Below are 23805 nucleotides of genomic sequence, written 5' to 3'. Positions count from 1 at the left end.
GACAAAGATTTCAAAATCTTCTGATTATGTCTCATTACAACAGGTGTGCTCACAGCATCATCAACAGTGACTATGTTAAACCCCAATCACAGAATTCTTTCACCATTCCAATTCTCAGCAGTCAACTTATATCTACAAAAATCTCTACCATTTTAGGGCTATTTTTAGACATACATGAAATCAGACTAGCTTCATCTTAACTTACTTTTTTTTTTTTTTAATTATTTTTTCAAATTCAAACTTGAAAAGCTTGCTCAGATTTTCAGGGGTTATTTTATTTTTTCTCTTTTGACTTCAAATTAAACACAACAATTATTTACATGCATCTGCCAAATTCTAAATTATTCTGGTAATTTGCATTTGCGTACAACTATAAATAATTTAAACCTTTACGCCAGTGCATCATCTCTGATTCACTAAAACACACAGATTTACCAACACCTTCAAAGTTACCATCCATTCCTTTGCTGCACACTGCTGCCACACTCATTTATTAAAATACCTTGAACTGAACTTTCAAACAGCTATGAGTAATGCAGTGGTTCAGGCTCAGAATGAAAAAGCCAGCAGGCAGGACTGGGTTGTCAGTGGACGTGACCCAATAACTTAGAAGTCTATTAAGAACAAATTACATTTTTAAAGCAAGGCATAAACAGTCATCGGCAGCTGAGAAAAAAAGCAAACCAACAACCTTTCACTGTGAGTACAATGCTTTTTCCAAAGGAAGAAAATAAGGGCCTGGCTCAAACTTATTTTGAGTACACTGAAGAAGCACATAAAACTGTTGCTTCAGTTTCTCGGAAAAGGCATGCCAAAACAACTCTATTTCATACTGAATTAGTATATGATTAATTTTACCCTGCTCTCCAGCCCTTGGCAAGTCAGTCATCCCCTTCTCTGTCTGGCTACTGTCAAGCTGTTTTTCACCCACCACTTGTTTGCCCGCTTGCTCCATCCTGCACAAGCACTGCTGCTTTGATTTCACCCCTCGACCTCCTCTCCAGACAGGCATGCTCTTCGCATCCCAGCTCCCCTGCCTTGCTCTGATGGTCTGGGCTGCTTTGCTTCCTCACATCTCCTCCAGGGTTTTTTCCAAGTTCTTTCCCTTTTCTCATTACTAATCCAGTGTTTTCCACTACCTTTGACTCCTGTCTCTCAGAGCACATTTCCTACATCATGATTTCATCCTACACTTACTATTATAACTTCAGTTACCATATCTGCTATATAGATATGGCTTTATGTGAGTGTCACACAAGCATCAACTCTTTGTCACATCATTAGATGATGTTCAGGAGAAATGAACCAGGGAAGCTCAGGAATGCCAATCCACCCTGGAGCTGGATCTAATGTACTGAACTACAGCTGTGATCCTCCTCCTCCTTAACTGTTTTGGCTACTTCTTGCCTTGTGAACACGCCTGTACTGCTCAAATTCTGCTGAGGTGAGCAGCCCCCTCTCACATTCAGAAACAGGTTATTTAAATATTTTTGTTGCACTGCGGGCAAATGCTAATCCAAACCACTGTCTGTTCCCTCGGGTCCTAAAATTAGGACATGAGTCCAGGACTTGAGCACTAGGCAAACACTACCAGGAAAAAAAAAAAAAGAAAAAAAAAAAAGGAAGGGAATTAACAGAAAATAAAAATAGCTTTCTGAATTAAAAAAAACCCCACACTTTCATCTATACTATCTGTATTTTAGTAATCTAAATATTCCCACACAAAAATACGTGTCTGTGCCAAGAAGCCTGCTAACAAATCCTAGAGTTTCCCTCATTAAAAACCTATTGTTTGAATCAACTCTATACTAAGGACCTTGTACAAAATAAGAAATAAGAAAGCAAATAGCTGATTACAACCTTTATGATCTGCATAACTAAGAAGGTCACTGGTACAGAATTCAAATGCTGATTGACAGATTTTTTCTTCATAGCAAAAGCACAGTCCCTGGGAAAGACACTTGGAGTGATGCAACTCTTTCAATGGTAAAAAGAGCACTTCGATTATTCTGACTAGCTTTCATGATGGCAAGGAAAAAGGTTAACAAGGTATTTGATACAAGGAGGTTCACAATAAGGATGTGAAAACTTCAAGCAGTAATTCCAGTATCTTCCACTCTTGAAACAAAGCCTCTTCCATTAACTCTAATGATTTGAAAAGAGATGACACTGAGAAAGTTTTCTCACTGCCTGGAGAGGGAGGGGGTAAATGGATCTATATTTCAAGGTTAGGTTTCATTTTACTGTATCAAGGCCTATCAAAACATGGTCCATCAGAAATATGCTGTTCATTTCTATCTCCCACCTCATCAGAAAGAGTTAACCAGCACTGCTCCACCACTTTATCAGCTTACATCTGCTGTGGTCAAACATTTCATTATCTGTGCTGGCAGTAAGGAATGTAGCTCCACAGGAATGGAAAATTTCTCATCTCTTGGACAAGTTATGGAAACAATACCAAAACACAGGTCTCAACTTTTTTATTTTTATTTTTAAAGGTCTCTACTAGGATAACATCTAGCAGTGATTAAACACTTGAGAACTCCCACTTCGTGATGGAGCCACTTGAAGTCTGGATCCACTCAACTCCCAAAACTGCAAATCTGGCTACTTATAGCTCAAATGCACACTTTGTTATCACATCTTAACTATTTAACAAGAAACCAAGTCACGAATTATGACAAAAAACCCTAACACCTGCTATTTTGAAGATGCACTGCAAATCTCTCAAAAAAAAAAGAAAAAAAAAGAGATGAAGCTTGCTAACTGTCATTTCAGTGTGTTACACAATAAATTTTAGGGTTTTTTGGTCAGTACTGTAAGTACAGTGCATGTACTTGCCTTCATAACTACTTGCTCATAACTTCTAATAAACTATTCACCCACAGATGAAGTGTTGGCTACTGGCTGCACAAATACCAGATTTTGACACGTCCTTAAAAACATTTTTTGGGTTTACCTGAATTTGTCTCCTCAGCAGAAATCCAGTTTCCTTCCTGTGCTAATTCTTTTAAGAGTCTCCTACGCATTTGTCTCTTTTCCCTCAGCACATTTTTGAAATTGTTGATGCATTTGTTCAGGTAGATGGTCTCTGCGCACACCTTGTCAAGGCTCATGGGTCTGCACTCCTTTGTTGGCTCAGGTAGAGAGTTCACATCTTTTCCAAGCTCCTCAGGAGGTGAGCGCTGCCCGGCAGGCATTTCAGAGTCAGATGCTGGCATCAAACTGGAAACAGGAGGCTCATGTGGAACAGAGGAAAGACTGGAAGGAACAAACTGCATCTGAGCAGATGCTTCGCTGTTGACAGTTGTGTTTGCCTGGCTCTCGGAGGACTGACTAGGAGGGGTTTCTGCAAAGTTGTCGGAGCTGCCACACATACCTGAACTGGTCAGCATAAGTGTATTGTCATCATCCATCTGTAAGCCACTATCATTTTCCAAAAGGATTTCAGAATCGCTTGTCTCCAGCTTGTGAAACACCACCTGCAGAGCAGACCTGAAGTGATGAATAGCTTTCCCAAGCTTATTAGTGTAAAACTTCATGTCTACAAGATCAATGTTATCCCGGGAATGGTCGAGGAAATACTGGGAATTTTCCAGGACATCCCTGAAGACCTGGTCAGTTGGATCTTGATCATTCAGGTCCATTTGGATCATATCTTTCAAGCTGTCACTACTATCAGCCATTTCATCTGTTGTGTGATCATAGCTAATGGTCGTCACCCCACTAGAAACATCTTCTCTTTGAGTGTCAACTTTCTCCACACCGGTAAATTTGCATGGGCTATCACAGTCTATTTCAATTTCTTCTGCGGTTATCCCCTCATCTTTATCTAGAAGGGAAGAATAATTCTGAGGGACATTTTCAGTGTCAAGCCTGTGGTCACTACCATTGCTTGAAGCACACATCTGGCTTGCTTGGCCCAAAGAGTCAGATGAGCAGCAGTAATTTCCATCACCTGGTTTGGCCAAATTGGTCACCTGTGGATTTTGCAGAGGTTCATGAAGGGCTTGGTGAACGTCACTGTCATGTGAAGGCTGGTCACTGCAGCTTACTGTTTGCGCTTCCTTCCCAGTTTCAGGTATCAAGTTGCTCTTCTTAGTGGAGGTTGACTTCTGCACAGAATCAAGTCTCTCCCCTACACCCTGTGTTTTCCTGCCCGTGCTTTTATATTTAACTTGGCACGAGTCCGTTCGAATGTGCCCAACTGCATCAGTTCTCTGAGCTGCATCAGGATTCATTGAGTTGCGATGATTTTTCTTGAAGCCAGACTGTGAAGAGACTGAATCTGTTTTGCGGCCCCTCTGGCCATTCTGCCGCTTTTGCTCTTCACTGGTAACAATCCGGACCCCTGAGCTTTGAAGAAGGATGGACTTCTGTAAAATAAAGTCCCTCTGTTCACAATTGACAAGTTTCACAACTGCTGGTCTTGGCATTACTGTCTTGCCTGTACCAATATCTGATCTATAAGCATCTTTTATATACTTACTGCACTGTATACCATTGAAACAGTGATATTCAGACAAGAAGCTGCAGATAAGTTCTACTGTGTTTTCACCATCTTTTTCTGGGATGCCATAAAAATACAGTACTGGTTCTTCCTTGTGTACCTCCCTACTTGGCTCTCGAGCATGCGTACCCTGGCTTTTGCCAGTGGAGCCACCTTGCAGGCCTTCTATCTCACTCAAGACTGTATCGACGCAGCTAGAGACTTCATCCACAGAGCCTTTTATCAAGGTGAGGTGCTGCCGGAGCTCTGCAATCTCTGTCTGGATGCGGCTTATTCCCTGAAGCTCCTTTACGATATAATCAACCACATCAGCTGAGCGATCTCTTGACTGCCGTCTACGACTCTTGTATGTGGTGGACTTCTCCTGGGGAAAGCACCCTTGCCTTTCAGCTACCTCCCTCCAGCTCATGGTAATGCTCAGGGAGGAAAGGTCCTGTCCCTCAGACACTCTGCTCTTTCTTTCAGAAGAGGTCTGCGTTGTACCATCAGAAGAACTTGCCTGCAAGTCCTTCTTGTTCTGTTGAACCGAGCATGGTATTTTTACATAGCCATCCCAGTTCAGTTCCACCTCACCAACACACACTTCGCTCACCCCCTTGGAATCACATCCTCCATCCTGATGACAGTCCCCTCCACCAGTGGAAAACTCACTGCTGGCAGAGCTCCTCTTCATTCCACAAACAAACATGTCGGTTTCAATCTCCACTGGGGAGAGCTGGCAGTGATGAGCGTGGTTTGGATTCTCATCTACCTGGCCTTGAAGAAGCCTCTTCATTTTGTCCCGCAGAAACAAATGGAGTTTTTGCTTCCGGAACTGCTTCCTGCCCCACAGTTTTACAACAGGTTTTCTGTGCCGAAGCGCAATTTCATTTTCTTGCTTTTTCAATCTACTTCTAGCAAACATCATCAGGAGCTGCACCTGTGTTTCTCATAGTGCTACAAGTTGCACAAGCACACATCAATCACTTCCCAATGCACAACTCACATCCAGATTTTATTCTGTCACGAAGCTGCTACTGAAAGAGGGGAAAAAACATTACAGTTTGGTTCAGATCAAAATAGTCAAAGTAAACGAAGAAGCAGAATTAAAAAAAAAAAACAAACTAGCATCCACGTAAAAGCAGACAGAAAGAGGATGTGCTATTTAAAGTGTACAGACATCATCTTGGTTTTGGCCACCTCCCCAGATCAGGTCCTTCTTTGTTGAAATAAGTGCTCCTCACTCCCTCTTCTATCCAAGAAAGTAAAAAAAAAAATTAAAAAAAAAAAAAAAAATTCTGTGGCCATTCCGTTTTTCTACCAGGTTTGAAAATTTCTGTAAACTGAGCTCCTGGCAATGGTACACTGCAATATAATTACCCCTCTGAATACAGAATGCTGACAATTATTAGGTATTCTATCTATGCACATTTCCTTTCTTTTCAAGTTCACAATCTTCATCCTTTCTTGCTTCAAATCAAAGCAGAAATCAAGTTTAACTTGGCACAGTACCAGCTATCCCACAAGAACTGCACAGTGATGTAAAGTGTTAGAAAGACTGGACAACAGATTTTAAGTGTAAAACCTGTTTGCTATTTTAATATTTTGCTACCAAACACTAAAAAAAACCCAAAAACCTCAAAACTCACAAGCTCCCAAGCTAACCTGCAGTTAAATATGCCACACTCAGCATATGTATGAACAGGCTGAGCTGACAGCATGAAGATTCTGCACGTCATTTCTACTCCAACCCTCAAGATATTGCAGTGGATCATTTTCCCAATTTAAATCCCCTATATAAAGAGCAAAATAAAATAAAATAAAATAAAAAAAACAAACCACAAAACCAAAAAACCTATGTTAACTACTTTGAACTTTAATGTGTCTTCACTGCTGTATTTAATAAGCAACATCCAGCTTTCTCCTCCACATAGTAAGGCAGAGACACATACAGAAGTCCTCATGGAACCAAGGTGATTAGAGAACAACAAAGTTTGGACTTGCTGCTGAAGCACATATTCCTTCTTATACCCTTATTTAAGATCTATAGTAACTGCCTTTCAGTTTCATGATTTCCTAGTTCCATAAAAACATTTTTTCAAGCTCCACAGTACACAAACAATCATCACACCCAACTTTCAGCCTAAGTTATATCTTGCCAAGTGTGTCCAACTTGGCACAGGAAGGTTTTCTGCCATTTTGAAAGGAATAGCAACAGGGCTTCTAGCCTTGGTTTTGGTTTAGCTGTTTTCAGGCTGATATGTTACAGTTCACAGCGGGAAGTTTTTTGCTGCTCCATTCACACCTTCTTTGAGATATGGCTACCTTGGCTCTCCTAACGTGGTCTTTGCAAAGGGAGGGTCACAGGTTGTCCCAGCAGCATCCACTGGAGAATGCCAGACCAGGTGCTGAGCCCAGATATTTCACACTCTTACGCTAAGCAGAGGACTGAACACTACAATAGGTCAGTTTGCACTGCATGGAAGCCTTGATATAAGGCCCAGAAAACTTCACGGCCCAAGGGCCAGCTCCAGAGCTCACAGCAGCTTTCACCTGGTGCCTCTTTCAGACATCATACAAGTATGGCCATTTTCAAAGCATTAACTCAATATTTCTACACCTGTACTGATCCAAAACATGCTGCAGTGCAGTAATACTCCCAAACACATCCTCCAGCTCCACCTGACAGCCATTTATGCTACTACTAGCATTTTTCTTTTAGGGAACATATTCATCCTGGTGAGTATCTGTTTTAAATTTCTTTGTTTCACTTTGGGGGCAGCGAAGGAGCATGTGTTTTGATCTGGAGGAAGCAGCATTTGCAAAAACCAACCTCTATAATCAGAGCTAGTTAATATGCTATAAACAGAGGCTATGTCTGCGCTTCAGGTTTAAGCCCCATCATTCAGCACCTCAGCTGAATCTCCATATCAAAGGCAGTATCTGCCCTTCTGCAAGGTAAACAAATTCCCTGTTAGATTGATTGTCAGCTTCTTAAAGAAAACGAGTTTTAATTTTATAGACTTTTCAGGCCATTGGTCCATAAAGATCAGGTTTTCTTTTTAATGTCTTTCTTATTTAACTACTCCCTCATGGAACAGGATTGACCCAAGAAATATTTGCTCACACTTTCTTCTTCCACCACGTACATAGTTTACCTTTCACTTGAGTGGCTAACCGGTCATTAACTACAGAAAAACACTTTTGTATCCGTCTTAAGAACTTAGCTCTCAGAGAGCGAGCACCTGAATTCAATGGCAGCCAAAAAGAGCAGCTCTACAGTTACGGCTCCCTACACATGTTGCTTGAGGGTAGCAGAGATGTTCATTTCAAATATTTTCCAGCATATCGAACCCAAGCACTAGGAGAAAAGCCTACTCATGCTTGTGCAAGGATTCCCTCAGAAAGCTCAATGTTCATCATGCTTCCTTCTCCACTCAGCTTTCAAGGCACCAGCAGGGCTTAATGATCACTTTAGTTGAAAAAAATAAATCAATGCAACATGGAGTTTGCTCTCATTTCCGTTGTCTGCTGCAACACTCAACAGAAGCAGTTTGTTACAGATACGGAGAACGCTTTTTCCTGCTGAACATTTACTTGCAGGACTACAGCCGTTCCAAAGCAGGCAGTTCAGTGCAAACACTACAGTGCTGTAATTTTCATTTAAATATATATATATATATATATAGTGTTTGTGGTATATGTATATGTAGATATACAGAAATGCTTATTTCATTGGAGAATTTCGAAAAAACATCTTTGATTTCAAATACCAGCATTACCATTCCAGCTTGCCCCAAGAGAGACAGAAACCATTTCCTCCCAGGCTGGGAACAATGCCAGAGCAGAACACAAGGACAGCAGCTCTGGCTCAGAGGGAAGCCACTCTACCTATCCCTACAGTGGGTGGAAATGAACAGAAATCTCCATTTTCACCAAGAGGCAAATCACCACCCACTTACAGAATGCCAAGAAACAGGTTAAGAGAATGGCCCTCTTTGCACCTCTCCCACAGGCCTTCTCCCTCCATTCCCCCTGCTTCTACCACCCCAGACTCATGGTCAGCCCTGCAGCTCTGAGTATTTGCCCACTTCATCCTGTGGGCTGGCCCCACAGTGCCTCTGCACCTCCTGCCTGGGTCCTTCACCCCTCCTCTCTACCCAGGGCTCTGTGTGTGCTCCTGTTCCCTTCCACTGCTCCAGATTAGGTGCTCTGCAGTCACCTGTCCCCTGTAAAGATCTCTTAATGCCTCTAATGTTGCCCATGTAAGGGGCTACTTCTTTGTAGCATACGCAAAGTGACAATGAAGGCTAATGCAGGTTCAGCCAGGGGAAAAAAAAAAAAAAAAAAAGTAGATCCTAATCTGGATTCAAATCCTTGCTGAAATCTTTTTCTCTTCCAGAATCACACCAGGAGTCACATTAACACATAACAAGAAATCAAGTCTTGAAAGAAAGAGTATTTGCATCCTGGTATCCTGCCAGATACTGCACACCCTCGCTGACTACACAAGCTTTGTTCTGACTGCCTTTTTAGCAGTCATTTCTCTCCAGGAGAACTCCATGATCAGTTCAGCACAGCTGTCTCTCGGTGTGCGTGCACAGGTACCACCATTTCTACATTCCCCAACTTCCTAAAAGGAAGACAGGCTCAAGCTAAGCAGGAGTAAGATATCACTAGCTTTACCTGGGGATGCTTGGGTTGTTTTGCTATTCCCATGAGTGCAAAACTGACAGATTAAGATTTTAAACAGGGGAAACAGGTGAGCTACCACAAACACACCTTATTACCTTGTCACTGGGCACACTTCTAAAATATTCTTGTAATACATGAATAACAGTTATTTCTCCTCCTGACGTATCGATTTGCGATGACAACAGGAGCAAAAGCATAGCATGCCAGAATCGAGTGAGAAAAAAGAACATGAGAAATCCCACGAAGGAATAAAATGTAATTATGAGATCTCTGCTCATCAGCTGGGGATTGGTTGTACTTTACACTTCTAGCACTCCTGGGAAGGTCAGGCTCTCACCAGGAAGAGAAGAGATGGCTGTGAGCAGCACCTTTACTTCTGTGACCCACTGGACAAATGTGATTCAAAACAAAGGCAGCATTGTGGTATCTTCAGTACTGCTCCACACAGCAGTGAGCTGGATGCAGCTGAGTGGAAGACTAGGGGGTGAGAGCACAACATCTATGTCCATTAAACCTCTGCTAAAATGAGGTTCCATTAAACCTCTGCTAAAATGAGGTAGGTTATCTGGTTATCTGGCTTTTATCACACTATGGGAAATACTTAGACACCTTTACCCCACATCATCATGTTAGAAGGTGCTGGTACCTCAGGGTAGATTTGATGTTCCATGTCACCAGCAAAGAGGTATAAAACCAGTTAACTATGATCAAAACAACATCTCACAGCAGCCTCTCTGGCTATTGACTCATGCCACCATGGTGTTGAATGAAATCTTTTAGATCAGATTATATTTACAGTATCTTCCACACAAAGTGGTACTGAATTACCTGTACTAGCAATTACATTAGGAAAAGCAATAAAATGGCTGATAAATGGTCTTGCTACTTTATAAAGAACCATTTAAACATGAAGAATACGAAAAACTAAAATGCAGGACATTCTGGAAAAAAAAGGTTTTGGCATTAACAACAGAAAGAAATCATGGCTAAGGCTGCCATAGCAACATCGCCCCAGCGTTCTGCATGCTGAAACAACGACTCTTCCTGGGAATATTATAGCATTTTTGAACACATTAATTGCTGAAAGAATCCTAACAACAAGGCTTGACAGATATGAAGGGTTACTGCCAGCTTTGCTGATGTATGACTTCTGGAGGTGAGCATGCAATTTTCTAATTAACATGATTAGGCTTAATTTTGGGTTGGATCATACCTAAACATGGCACTACTGCTTGTTTCTGAGAATATGTCTCTTTTCAAACCTTCTCCTGATAATTAACAAAAACACTAACTTTTGAGCCCTGGCATGAATGATCGGAACGAGAAGGTACTGAACTGAGCGATCCTGGGTGAAGAGCAGCAGGACTGGAGAACAAAACATACTCTTGAAAAACATGTTTACCTCAGGACATTTCAGCTAAAAGTAATAAGGTATAGAGGAGACACATGACACTTCACAGTGGATTAAAGAAGAAATACATCCAAACCACTGAAAAGATGGTAGTTACAAAAGCATGAAAGTTATTTTCAAAACATAACAATGTGAGCAAAGAAACTATCACACAGTCCCTTGGTAGCCCTTTCACAGTCCCTTTGAAGACAAGCCTCAGTTTAGGTTCTTGTTCAGGAAATACTGCAGGAGCCGAGTAATCACATCCCAGCACCACTTGTAGAACTTCCCGAAATTTTTAGGCACTTCCAATTATGTTCTCCAGGCTCTGTCTGCATCTACAGGTTTCTTTTATATCAAGTTGAGCAAAGCCTGTCAGAACACTTCAGTGCAGGCATCAATGAGAGCCAGCCTTCCTCTCTGTCATATTTTAGAAAAAACACACACGAAATCTTCCCAGAGTGGTTTGACAGATGTGACAAAGGGTCAGGTTTAGCCAGTCAGTCACCCTCATGGTGGAAAACTGATCCAGGCAACACTGCATATTGGCTGAATCAATTACACAGTGCTGCACCTCCCACATCACAGTTATTTCTCACCTTTTACACAAGGCCATTCAACTGAAGCAAAAAACACCTCTGAATATTATATTGCTGTACCAGTGTTGCTACAATGTGAAAGAACAGTAAAAATCACTAAGTATGAGGGTAGAACACCCACTGAAGTGCTGAGAGTGCATTCACCAGTGTAAAAAAAAACGTGTTGTGAAACAGCATGAAGTTAAATTCATGTAATTAAAGGATATCACTATGCAGTAGAGCAAGGAGATGGCACACCCTGACTTAACTCACTAATATGCCCTACAAACGTAAACAAAAGTTGGGAAGTGTGCCTCAGCTTTCTGTAAAATGGGACTAACGTTGGTCATCCACCTGGCATCACTTCTGTGAGCACAGATGGAGGGGGATTGAGATGTTCAGGCCTTTTAAGTCCAGCTGTCTTAGGAGCCCCCAGAGCACACCTCAGCACCAGGCAGACCTGCCGTTCTTTGAGACATGCTCATTCCCTCTGCAGTCACATCCTTTTATCACAGCTTTCTCTGCGAGCTAAAAGCAGCAGTGGCTGGCATAGTGATGCACCAGTTGTGGTAATAAATGAGGTCTGTCATTACCTGGTGGCCAAGAAAAGGCGTCATCCCAAAACAGAATTAGGGGTTGTCCCTGAGCTCAGAGGGAGGCACAAGCTGGAAGCTGCTGACTGTGGAAGAGCAAGGTTTATGTCTAGCCAGCAGCAAGCTCAGTTTAAGGCACCTACCTAGTTCTGAGATGATCCTGTGTTGAGAAAAAGGCAAAAAGGATAATTGACTACTAAAAAAAAGAAATCACATCTGCTTCTGTCGTTCTTACCTAAAGTTAGTTCACTCCTTAGCAGCAAATACAAAACCTGAGCAGCAGCTATGAACAATTTAAGAGCAAACTGAGAAGCAATTAAATTCAGCAGCCGCCTTGTTTCCAGAGCATGGGGGTTTTGTACACAGCTGAATCAATCAGTAAATGGTTTACCCATGACAACCTAGAACACTAGTTGTTTCTTAAAACAGATTTTTCCCAAATCAGGATACTGAGGACCAACTATTATATTGAACAGGTGAGCCAGGTGCAGCAATCAACTTTTTCTTTAAAGGCAACAGCACCAAGAACTGAAACACAAGTACTGGAGCGTACTGACAAGCTGGCTGGCCTTGGAATCAGAAGTGTAGGAACATCTGCTAGGCTTCGGGGAAAGGTTTCTAATTATTCAGCTAACTCTAACCAGAGAGCAGGCAGACAGCACTGCCAGTATAAACTCAGTGCTTCGGGTTTAAATAAGGTTTGTGTGCATCAGTATGAAAATGCTGAAGGATGCTAAGAGCTCTGCCTAGACTAACAGAAACAGAACATGCTGTACCTTTCCTCTACTTGTAATCCAATTTACAACACAGTGCTGAAGCAATAGTGTGAACTCTCCAAGTGCTGCATTTCTGACAAGAACCACCAGGAATCACTCATCCCTAAGAATGTTCTCAAAACTCTGATTACTCACTGAGGAGGTCTGGAGCTGGTTTTCCAGGAAACCGTGCCTCAGCTCACAGGGACACCCAGGTAGGGGAGGGATAGGTAGCACTCACCAGCTCAGAGTGACAAAATAGGCGATCCAACTTCTGCTGTCAGGGGGGTTCTAGCACAGCTGCAGTACAGGCTGGTGCTACATGATCTTGGTCACTGTTTCTGACCTGTCCTGCACTCCTCTAGAGCAGACACTTGGCAGCATTCAGCCAGGCTGGGTGACAGTAACGTAGGCAGCTGATGGAATAATTAGGGTTTTCCAGCTCAGGCTGCTAAACTGCAGTACTTGGCAACTAAAATCCTCCTAGGCTAAAACTGAAGCTTTACTTCTATAAGCTTTTTCCTTTTCATCTCGAGGACAGAAGACCTGAGCATTCTGTATTAAGTCTCGATGTTTATCCCCTGAAGGCTCGCTTCATTAGCAAAAGAAAGCTGCCCGTATAAAAGGAATGAAAAGTGAAAAGGTATCTGAAACAGTCACACCATCTGCTCTGATTCACGAGCTTGTACAGGATCCTCATCGCTCCTGCATGCCAGTCATTTCATCTCATCTCATCGACTCACAAGCTTCTCAGCACAGGAAATCAGGCCAATGATAAATACCCTGAGTTAAAAGCAAGCCCAGTTTTAATGACATTGAAGGAAGAATCAAACCAGTAATTTAATTACTCACTAGCTATTTGCTTTTCAAGTGATCATATTTAAATTATCCCCAAATCCCTTTCCCTTTAATTCTTCGCATAGTGATTCTGATGTCAAATTCCATCTGAGATACAAACCCTCCTAACAGAAAAGTATGAGAAGTAAACAGACACAACCTCAATTATACCAGCAATAAGATATCCACAACTGGTGTCTAATGGGTGAACACAGAAACTAAGAAACAGAGCATACAAATGAACAGACTAAGAGTAAATTCTTTTTACAAAGCACGTGTTTAAATCAAGTCAGCTTCCAATTGAGCTATTGCACTGCTAAAGTAAACACACATGTACACAGAGCCCACTCAAAAAATAAAGAACAATTATCCTTGGTTGACGCCTACTTGCAGTTTATAGTCAACTACTTCATTTGTTCCAATCATTCACTTACCTTGCTGCTTCAAAATAAAAGCTTAAAATGTAAAGGAAACATATAGAATTAATATAAAACTACAGAATACAATTGTTTGTTCTCATAGAAAAGACAAGTCCTGAAGGATTCCTAATCTTGTTAAAGGTTCACCAGATAATGAACTTTCACTACGGAGATTATCAACATAATGTTGGTGTCCCATCTCAGGTATCAGGGAAAGAAACATTAAAGGCACTGAGAGTATCCGGTTCCATGGCAGCACTAGGATGAGAAGCCATGTAAAGTTGAAGGCATGTTTTGAAGGGGGCCGGGGGGGAAAAAAAAAATGCAAACAGCTACTAAAAATCCAAAAAGCAGCAAGCAGCAAAAGCCAGTGAATGTAAAAGCCAAAAATGCAGAAATCCTGTCAGCTTCCAGGAGTATCCTTTAACAGAAATTCTTTAGTTCACTGCCACAGTGCATCTTTTCCTTTTCTCAGCCAGTACCAAGTACAGTTAAAACTTGATCCTTCTCTTCAGTTGTGACTCAACAGAAAATATTGTACTTCAGAGGCAGAGAGAAAGCTGTGCAGCTATTGCTACTTTACTCCTCCTCGTCAGCTGCTTACTGCCTAGCTCCTCACACACGCAGCATCCCCGCTTCACTCGCGCACGAACACTCCTCGCCTCGAAATGATTCTCTACTTTATTATCCATTCAGAAGGAAATACGAACTGATGGAGCCAATCTGACTAAAGACAAAACGCACTCCTTTAGCATTACGAGAGCAGGCAGTACAGTGCAGAGAGCTGATCTGTGCTGGAAGAGCACTCTGCCTGACTCCTGACTGCGGAGCAGGGGGGCTGGGGAAAAAAGCCCAGGACTCAACATAACGAACCAGCTCCAAGAAGATTCTTTACCCAAGTCTGATATAGACATTTATTTTTATATCTCCTGTTCACCCCCAGACTAACCCACAAGATTCAGTGATGCCCTTGCTGAAATGAATTGTATCCAGTTTCCAAGGAAGGCTAGTACCAGTTCTGCTACTAGTGTGGGGGATTGAACACCCGTTGATCTTGTGTTTCCCAAAAATAAAAGTCACTTTGTTACATAAAAGAATCACTGCAGAAGTGTTGTGCACAGATTCAGATCCACTCACATTGTACCGACACTTCTCTTCTGTGAGTGAGCAGCAGCAGGCACTCATCTTGCAAGAACTGCCTAAATTAAAAGTACCATTTACTTGCCCCACAAACTGCTCCAGGGGCATCCAACACACTGCTGCTAAGAAAATCCCCCTGGCCAGTGGATCTACATTCACATCCTCCTTTTCACAAATACTCCCTTCATCCTGTCCCACTTCCTCATGCACCAAACACAAGCACCCACCTCCTTCCCAAATGCTGTTTCTCTGCCTTTAGTACGAAAGGCACCCTATGGGAGCTGTGCACATTTCCTGGTTTTGCTCAAAGACAACTCACTGGATCTTTCAAAACAGAGTCTTTTCACAGTGTGGGGTGGGATTTTGAAGAGGCCTATATGACTTAGCTGTGGAAATGCCACTATCCTCCCATCTGCTCAAATACCTCCTACCTCCTTGTGAGCAAGCCTTGTTGTGAATTACACTTCCCCTCCAATCTCTTACCTACACCAACATGAACTTTTATTCACCACTTTCTCCACGAGCATCACTGTGCTCCCAATCCTGCCCTTGCTGCATTGGATATTCTCCTGGCACCTCCTACCCACTGGTTCCACAGCTCCATCCCAGCACCTTCCTGAAGCGTCAGCTGACAACAGCCAGGCTGGTGTCCCCATCAGCTCATTCATTTAATGGATGTAAGCACAAGTTTTGCACACAGGTAGCCTAATGCCATGGTTCACAATACCTTGTCTCAGCAGTACCACTGGTGAACAGTACCCCCTTGCTCTTTCCATGTGCAGCCACAGCATTGTCCCTTGCAGCCAGGCACAGAAATCAGACCAAATTCGTTTCAGACCTCCTGTAAGGCTGGCATTCCTCCGTGGTCACTCATATCCCTCCATCCCCCAGAATACCCTCCCTCTTTTTGCTCTTTCCTTTGCTTCAGGGGCAGGGACCATAGGTCAGATTTTCAGAAGCGCTTTAGCTTGAAATGATTTTAAGAGTCTGACACCGAGTTTCTCATTTTATGTTTGCACCCCACCAGCAGAACAGGGCTCCTACCCAACTGAGGGCACAGAGTTCCACTGCAATAGAAATCATTGCTGCTAAACACAACAATTACAGCGCTTGAGCTCAGAGCTGAAGCTCCGTATCAAATTCATCCGCATAAAGATGAAGACTACCCAACTGAGAAAATAAAAACACAAGCCAGGATTTGCACAGCACTTGGTATCTTCAAAGCTCTGCATATGAATAAGACAAAAAAAGATCTTGCCGGGGGTCTCTTTCACAGCAATAGTTTTAAAAAAAAAAAAAAAAAAACCATCCACCAGACAACACATTAACTCTCTACAGCACCTGAAGCATCCATCAGGCAGCCTCCCAGGCTTTTACATGGCTTATTTCTTCCAAAGATCCTACTAAAATTGGAGCCAAAGTCAACTTGACATGGCTGCCTCTGTCCTCTACATCTCTTCCCTCCTTGGTCTTTGCCCACCCCTGCAGCCATCAACACCAGACATTACCACATCCAAGTCAAAAAAGTACTGGGGCCAAACACAATCCTCCAGTTGAAACTCCTGAGACCCAAAGAGCCTGTGCAGATTTCCAAGCACCGCCACGTAAAATCCCAGTATTTCCATGACTGTCTTACAAGAACAGAAGTAGAAAAAAGACATGGAAAAAGTGAGCAAGTCTTATTAGACAAAGAGACAGGAGACACTGCTAATGGGGGTCATGAGCAATGAAGCGCTGGAAAATGTCACAGCCCTCACCATAAGTCACACAGAGCTGGAGAGGAAAATGTGGCTATGAAAAGACCAAAACACAGATGCTCTCACAAGCAAGGAAGATTGCACCTTTCAAACATTTAACAACCCTTACCTAATGCACAGGAGATTGACACAGGCCCTGTTTTTCAGGGATGTTTTGTCTACTGAAATAATGAAGATAATTCAGGTTTGAGAAAAATAGGCACCACCTGAACGCCAAAAAAAAAGCCTATGGAAAAGAGCATGGTTTACCATAAGTCACAGAGCACTGAATTATTTGCCTTCTACTAAAGAAATAAACTTCCACTTAAAAATTTAAATACTTCTTACTGCGATTTTTAAGTCCACCAACAGATTTTAATTTTAGGTTGAGCCAGCAGGGAATTATTAAAACTGATAAAACCAGGCTCAGCTATATAGGCCAAATGCTTTGATGTCTGTGAGGTATACATTACTCTCTCTTCTTTTTTAATCCTCATTATCTATTTCATTCCAACTTCCTATAAAGTTGTGAATTACTGATGAAATTATAAAAGTAAGCAATTCCTTCATGAGCATGAGTGGATTAACCAAAAGAAAATGAGCATGCTTTGAGCATAGGTCCTGCTCCTCCCTCTCCCACACTCACGCCTTCTCCCTGGAGGAAGACAAACAAGAACACTTCCAGTGTCCTGGCTCTTGGGAAAGTACAAAACTGGGTGGCTAAGTAAGTTAGAGGATAAGAATGGTACATAGAGAGATGAAACAAAGAGACAAGAGGGGAAAAAGAGTCAAGAGAGAAGAGGGAAAATGTCAATGGAGAAAGTCTGTCTGGAACATCAGGGATAAATTCTGTCCAACTCACACTCAGGTTTAATTCATCTCACAAATGGCCTCAGACACCTCTGACCCAACAGTTCTCTAAATTTTTTTATTTGTTTCACTGGAAAAAAGCTAAGAAGTGACTGTCGCAAATAAAACTGCTCGCTGCATCTCCCTAAAGATTGAATTCTCAATAAGGTAGTTTAAGTTCAGTGCTGCATTAGACCTTAGAAGTTCAAATATACAGTGTAAAGTTCATCAATTGATTCAGCAGTGAAAACATGTTGTTTATTATCTTCTTCAAAGCCACAAGAAGATCAAAACAATCAGCAGTCTAAAAACAAAGTGTTAATGGAAAAGCAGTGACCTCCTGCTGTTTGACAGCTGTCCTCAGTGTATACCATGCTTTGAGGAGCTGTGTAACACCACAAGCCAAGCAGTGCTGCTGGGACAGAAGCCTGGCAGAGAGGAGACTGTATATTCCAATGCATTTAAAACCACCCTGTCAATGCTGCTTCTGTCATTACAATAGCTCTAGAATACACTTACAAAACAGATGCTTAAGGTGTTACTTTCAGATGAAAGAACAAGTTTCTTTAAGGATTCTTTTCCTCTTCGGAAAGGGTAAGGCAAGGTGCAAGGGCAACCTACAAGCACAGAAGGGAACAAAGGCTCAGGTACCTCATACAGCACCTTGAAAACTGATAATGGCCAGACATTAGCCTGGAAACACTTGAAGAAAAGGAAGGAGATAATGTTCTGCAAAGCTCCAAAAGTTCTCCCTCTTTCAAAAGGTTCTTCCTCTCATAAAAGAAAAAGTTGAATTATTTGGTTTATAGAAAGACAACAAGAACAGCACTGGCATGTTGAAAATCTGCTAAAGATCAGAGGTATTGGGACTGTTTACGTTCCAAAGACAGGCAACATAAGTCTATTTGTTTCGAACAGGTGAGACCAAACCACTTCCTGACTCATCTTCACAGGAAAGACATTCACACTCCACAGTTAACGTTATTTGACTGTAAGGATATCTGCTGAACCTTGAGACATGAACATTTCTGACCTAATAGAAGGAAAGGCTTTCGCACAGCCTGGGAATAAAGGATATTTCCAAGGCCAAGAATTAGTAAGATTCAAGCAGTGGGATTTTTATAAGGTTAACGAAAAAATGAGTTAACATAGCACTAATATTTTTGCAGAGCTACAAATCTTAACACTTCACAGTGTAGGCCAATCTTTATCCGGCAGGAATTGATCAGAGACCTTAGAGTTGCCTGCAATGAGTCCTCCCACCTCCTTCCCTCTGAGGCTGATGCTGCCACAGTCAGAAACTCCTCCTGGGGCTAGAACAGATCTAGTCTGACATGGGAATTTTTAAGCTGCAGAATCCTTAAGGGAGCGTTGGTCATAAAGTTAGAAAAGCTCAGATTAAAATCATCCTCCATTTGATTTGTTTATACTCATCAGTGTCACTCACAATGACAAAGCCTTTCCTAAGAGATGTGAGGCAGCCCTTTAAGTACACGGGCTAAACCTGATTACCCCTTTCTTGTCTCCATGTGGATGTTCGCACTCTTGACTTTTGGGATACAGAACCAAATACTATCAGCTCTGCAACCCGGTGCTTCACAGAAAAGGCTATTTTATTCCTCATCCAGTAAGTTCCAGACACTTCAGGGCACAAATAAGCCTCACCTCCCAGACATCATGCTCCTTTCAGAAGCTGCTGCTGAGACAGTGCCAACCCCACTTGTCAGGGCTCACGCCGGCCTTCAAAATCAGAGTGAGACTTTAAAAGCAAAGCTGTCTCAGGTGACAGCTTCTGGGGTAATATGTTGTTTTCTTGTGCCCCAGCAATGACAAACACAAAACCTTCCTTAAGTGTGTTCCCGAATACAAATGAATGCACCCAGAGCTCTTGGGGTTTCGGTTGCCCATCCAAAAGCATGGGAGCCCTTCTCTAGCTGAATTGTCATTCTCTGTTTTTAATCAAGAAGTACAAGTAGAAGATGGACTCTTAGCAAATCTGTGCTGTCCTCTGTAACTCACTTGACTTGAAAATTTTACCAGCTGGGTCTCCCCATTCCAGAAACAATTATCATACTGGCTTTTTAACTAGAGTCGGCTTGAATACCTTAGGTCAACAGGCAGTGAGGAAGCATTTATTGCAGAGAAAACCCTCCCTCTGCTGCTTCCTCCTTCAAATTACATCTCTCTCCCTCCTAATGGCAACCAAAATATAAGGACTAGATACTTCATTAAATTGGAAAATTACAATCAATGTCTTAATTGCACATCTAATTAAATAATCATCATCACTAAAATGCAAAGGCATCTGAGCACAGGCACGTGCTGGGACTGGAAAAACCTTAAATTATACTCTCAGAGTTGTAATTGCTTTTTTGATCAAGAAACCTGTGAAGGAAAAGTTGCAGATGTCATGAAATGTAGACCTCAGGTAGACATAACAGCCTTCAAACATGAACTAGTTGAGGCAAACACAAGGGAAGTAAACTATTCAGCATTTCTGTTGTAAACACATAAATAACAGGCTTAACTTGCATCAGTGGAAAGCTAGGTTACACATCTGGAAAAGCTTTTAATCACAAGCGAGCATGGATTGTCTAGGGAAGCTACAAAATCTCTATCCCAGAAGGGTTTAACGAGAGAAAGTACATACATTTTTCAGGCATGTTTTTAAGAAAGATAGTCTAGTTAATCTCTTTATATACTGCCTGGGTCTCATTTTTTTTTTTTGCTTCTTACTTATAAATCACTGCAGAGCCTGTCTCAGGTAGGAAACTACATGGTAACATATATACCTGCTAACAGTCACAAAGTTGCGCGAGCCCCCACGAACGGTCTGCACGACAGCCCAGCGGTCCACAATACAACGGTTTAGTTCAAAAACTGTAGATAGAGCATGCTTTCCTACCTGAGATTGACAGTGAGAACAGGGAAATGGTTTCTGACAAAAGTGTTCGCGCATTCTGCAAAAGGTAGGTCCAACACATAAGGATTTGGCTACAGGAATTCAGTGCCTTGATCCTTACAGGGTAGCACCCAGTATGAAAGTAAAGACAATTACTTCTCCAGTAGTTGATAAATCCCTTTCTCAAACACCAGAGAGGGTGTCCTAGTGCCCACTGAACAAGAAATTATTTAATACTGTTTCTTTCATGTTACTTGAAGCATGACCACATGCATTATTTATTGTACCACAGTCAAGCCCTACCAATACATGCAGTTACATCACCATTACATGCAGTGAGTTAAGGAGTGTTCTTTGCACTCGTCACCATATTACTCAAGTCATTCAAGCTTTAATTAATGTTTCCATAGCATACCTGTGAAGTGAGAGAGTCCTCATTACAAGTGAGGAATGAGGGCAGAGTCAGGTCAAGACCTTCTCTGTTTGGACAGCTGTTTCAGGATAACAAAAGCCTGACTTAAGCCAAAAAAAAGCCAACCTTAAGTTTGGAGCATATCAAACACTATGAAGTCTGGCTTCTAGCTCATTCACTTACTGCTCTGGTAGCTCATTTCCAGAATCTTAAATCAAATAAGCAAAAAATCAATTAATGGATCAGAGGAAGATGCAATGGAAAAACCCCTTCCAAAAGTCACCATGGTTTGTCCAGCATCATGCAACAACGTGGCAGACGAGTAACAACTAATAACCTGATGGAGCAATGCCCAGCTACCTCTGCTGACAGATTGGTCAGATCTCTCAGGCTAAGACAGATCAGTCTACTAGCACTTTCTTCCTTATCTGCCACAGATGCACCAACTTTCAAAAAGCAGAGAAAGAATCTTTTTTACTATCCTACCTTCATCTTTATGACTTCTGGCTTAAATAAGTAGGAATAATTTCATACATTTATACTCCCTGCAGAAGGCAGTGGTTGACTAATGAACCAAAACACCCCATAAACACTTGTTATGAACCTCATATACGCCTCTGTCAGTCTCTGAGGACACTTAGTAGTGTAGGCACTGAAAAAGAAAAAAGGGCTACTGCCACGCTGTAGCTCTGACAAAACCGACTCCAGCAATCACTCCCGTATTAATAAGCCCAGATACAGCTTTCACACCTCTAGTAAGGGCACTTGACAGGCTCTACAAAATGAGCCTGAATTAACTGGGTCTAGAAACTCAATCAGTCTGCTCCCCTGATTGGGAGGGACAGGGGAGGAAATTTAATGCAAAAATTGAAAATTACTGGATTTAGAAAGCCTCTGCAAGGGGATGAAAATTGCACTACAAACCAGGTTTTGATGACACAGCTGACCTAAGTCAAGGGACTGAGAGGCCAATTAGCCCCTTCAGCAAGACTGTGACAGGAGGGACAACTCACCCAAATACTGAGCAGGGATGGCAGGGGTCATTGCAGTAGCTGCTGCCCCTGCTCTGTGCTCTCAGGTCATGGAAGCCACCCCACCTTCACCGAAACTGGAAACAGGATGTGAAGACTGGATGAAAAGGGGATGATTCTAGCAGTTGTACACAGTTGTATATTAACTAGCTATTACTACTGCAAGCTAAAAATAGAATGACTTAATTAGGATGAGTAACATGCATCCATGTCACAAAACATGAAGGAGAGTTGCACTTGCTTTAAATTAAGTTCCTTAAATTAGGCATAACAAAATTCAGAGTGAATACACCAGCCAATTTATAGGTATTTGTGTAGACAGAACTGGATCCTTCAAGTACCCGTTATATGAGTTATCACAAAAACACTTGCACGCATTTCAATCTGCTGCACTAACATGATACATTGAATAAAAATAGAAAAATTTAAATGAATTGCAATAAAATTTAGCACTCAGTTTCTCAATAACAGTTTCTCAAAAATGTGTGTTATCTTAAAATACAAGGTGAGTATTGACTCATTAACAAAAATAAAAACAGATGGAAACATGGTTAAAATAGACTGATCTTTTACATAAAGCGATCTCTATTTGTATTTCATACTCCTGTATGTAACAACTTAAAGTACTGACCAAAGTGAGGCTAAATAGATAAATCAGTTCAAGGCTAAATCTAAATTCCCTTCTAGCTGAATAGAACTATTATCTCCTTTTTAGTACACATCACCAATTTTGTCTTGATATTTTCTGCTGCTTTTCAAGCTCTCCTAGAGAATAATTTGCCAGTGTTAGCTTTTAAAACTTTTAGTGAGTATAGGTTCAGTTGCAATTTACTGTCTAAATAAGCAACTGAAATCCCATAGGGAATTTTTTAAAATCTCATTTAGAACAAACCTGTTTACAGACTACACCATATTTTCTGAAACTTAACACTTGAACATTTGTCAGAAAACAAAATTATATCTATGACAGGTTCATTAGCAGGCATGAACTACTAATAACTACCGTTCTTCAATAAACCCCTTACACAGTCTAGCATCCTTAATATCTTCTTTACAACTGCACAGAAAAGCCACCATCCAAGAGGGGCTGCAATACAATTTTCACAATTTTGCTTCAGTGGCAGCATTTAAGTAGCAAATACCTCTCCTATGCACCTCTGGTTGTGCTCCGAAACCCACAGGGTCCTGTGGCATGGCACAGCTTGGCAGCAAAGGCAGGCAGGTGGGCAGTGTGAACACGGGGAGGCCACACTATGAAAAATAGTTATGGAGGCTGTGGTTCCACAGACATTTCTCACAGCCTACTTAGAGGCTTCCCGGATGATGAAGTACCATTCTTTGCTCCCACAAGCGACTGTCATATAATAGCTTTCATAAACAGACTCATTTTTAGATTAATTAGAAACAGAAAGGGCAAAGAAACCCATTTGGAAGCTGTTCACTAACAATTAGAAAAATCAGTTTCTGATTTCTAGCCTGGGTCTGTTCATAACCAGCTTCTATCCCTCTGTTCTTGCGCTAACATTAACCTTTAGCTTAAATAGCTGTAAACTTGCCAATATTTACTCCCATGCTCTATTAGTACATGGCACCAACATCTGCTCTCAGCTTCCAGTCTGCTAAGCTGAGCCACAATTGTTTGGTCTCATCTCACACATCCTCAGCAGACCACCCCAGTGTCCCCTCTCCCGCTTCTACAACTTACTCTCTGATTTTTGCAATAGCCTCCATCTTCTCCAAACTGTTTGCTGGTTTCCTACATGGCATATTAGAAATACCATAGAAATACAGGCAGATGAGACCTACTGCCCACCTGGTCTGTCACGGTGTAGCACAGAATATAAAGCTGCATGCAATTAGTGTTTTTACTAATTTCCCAGGCGGTAACACTTTCTTTCCCAATTATTTCTACAGCCTCACACACTAGTGAGGGCAGACTAAACGAGCCTACAGTTACCCAGAGCGGCCCTTCCTTCTCT

At 41.8% G+C, this 23805-nt stretch overlaps 1 protein-coding gene across 17 annotated transcripts in view; it reads right to left on the bottom strand.

Moving 5' to 3' along the window:
- UNC13B (unc-13 homolog B) overlaps positions 1-23805 on the bottom strand; it is a 216109-nt gene that overhangs the window by 100040 nt on the left and 92264 nt on the right. Inside the window, exon 1 of one of the 17 annotated variants that reach the window (XM_032988061.2) lies at positions 2960-5483. The exons of the other annotated variants lie outside the window; for them this stretch is intronic. Coding sequence (XP_032843952.2) covers positions 2960-5417 — 2458 coding nt within the window. The 5' untranslated portion in view covers positions 5418-5483. Of the gene's footprint in view, positions 1-2959; positions 5484-23805 lie in introns of those variants that run through there. 17 annotated transcript variants of the gene reach the window in all.

Source organism: Tyto alba, unplaced genomic scaffold (assembly GCF_018691265.1).
Source record: "Tyto alba isolate M040663 unplaced genomic scaffold, T.alba_DEE_v4.0 Super-Scaffold_42, whole genome shotgun sequence".
Classification (NCBI taxonomy): domain Eukaryota; kingdom Metazoa; phylum Chordata; class Aves; order Strigiformes; family Tytonidae; genus Tyto; species Tyto alba.
This window is presented reverse-complemented; position numbering and strand designations above follow the sequence as displayed.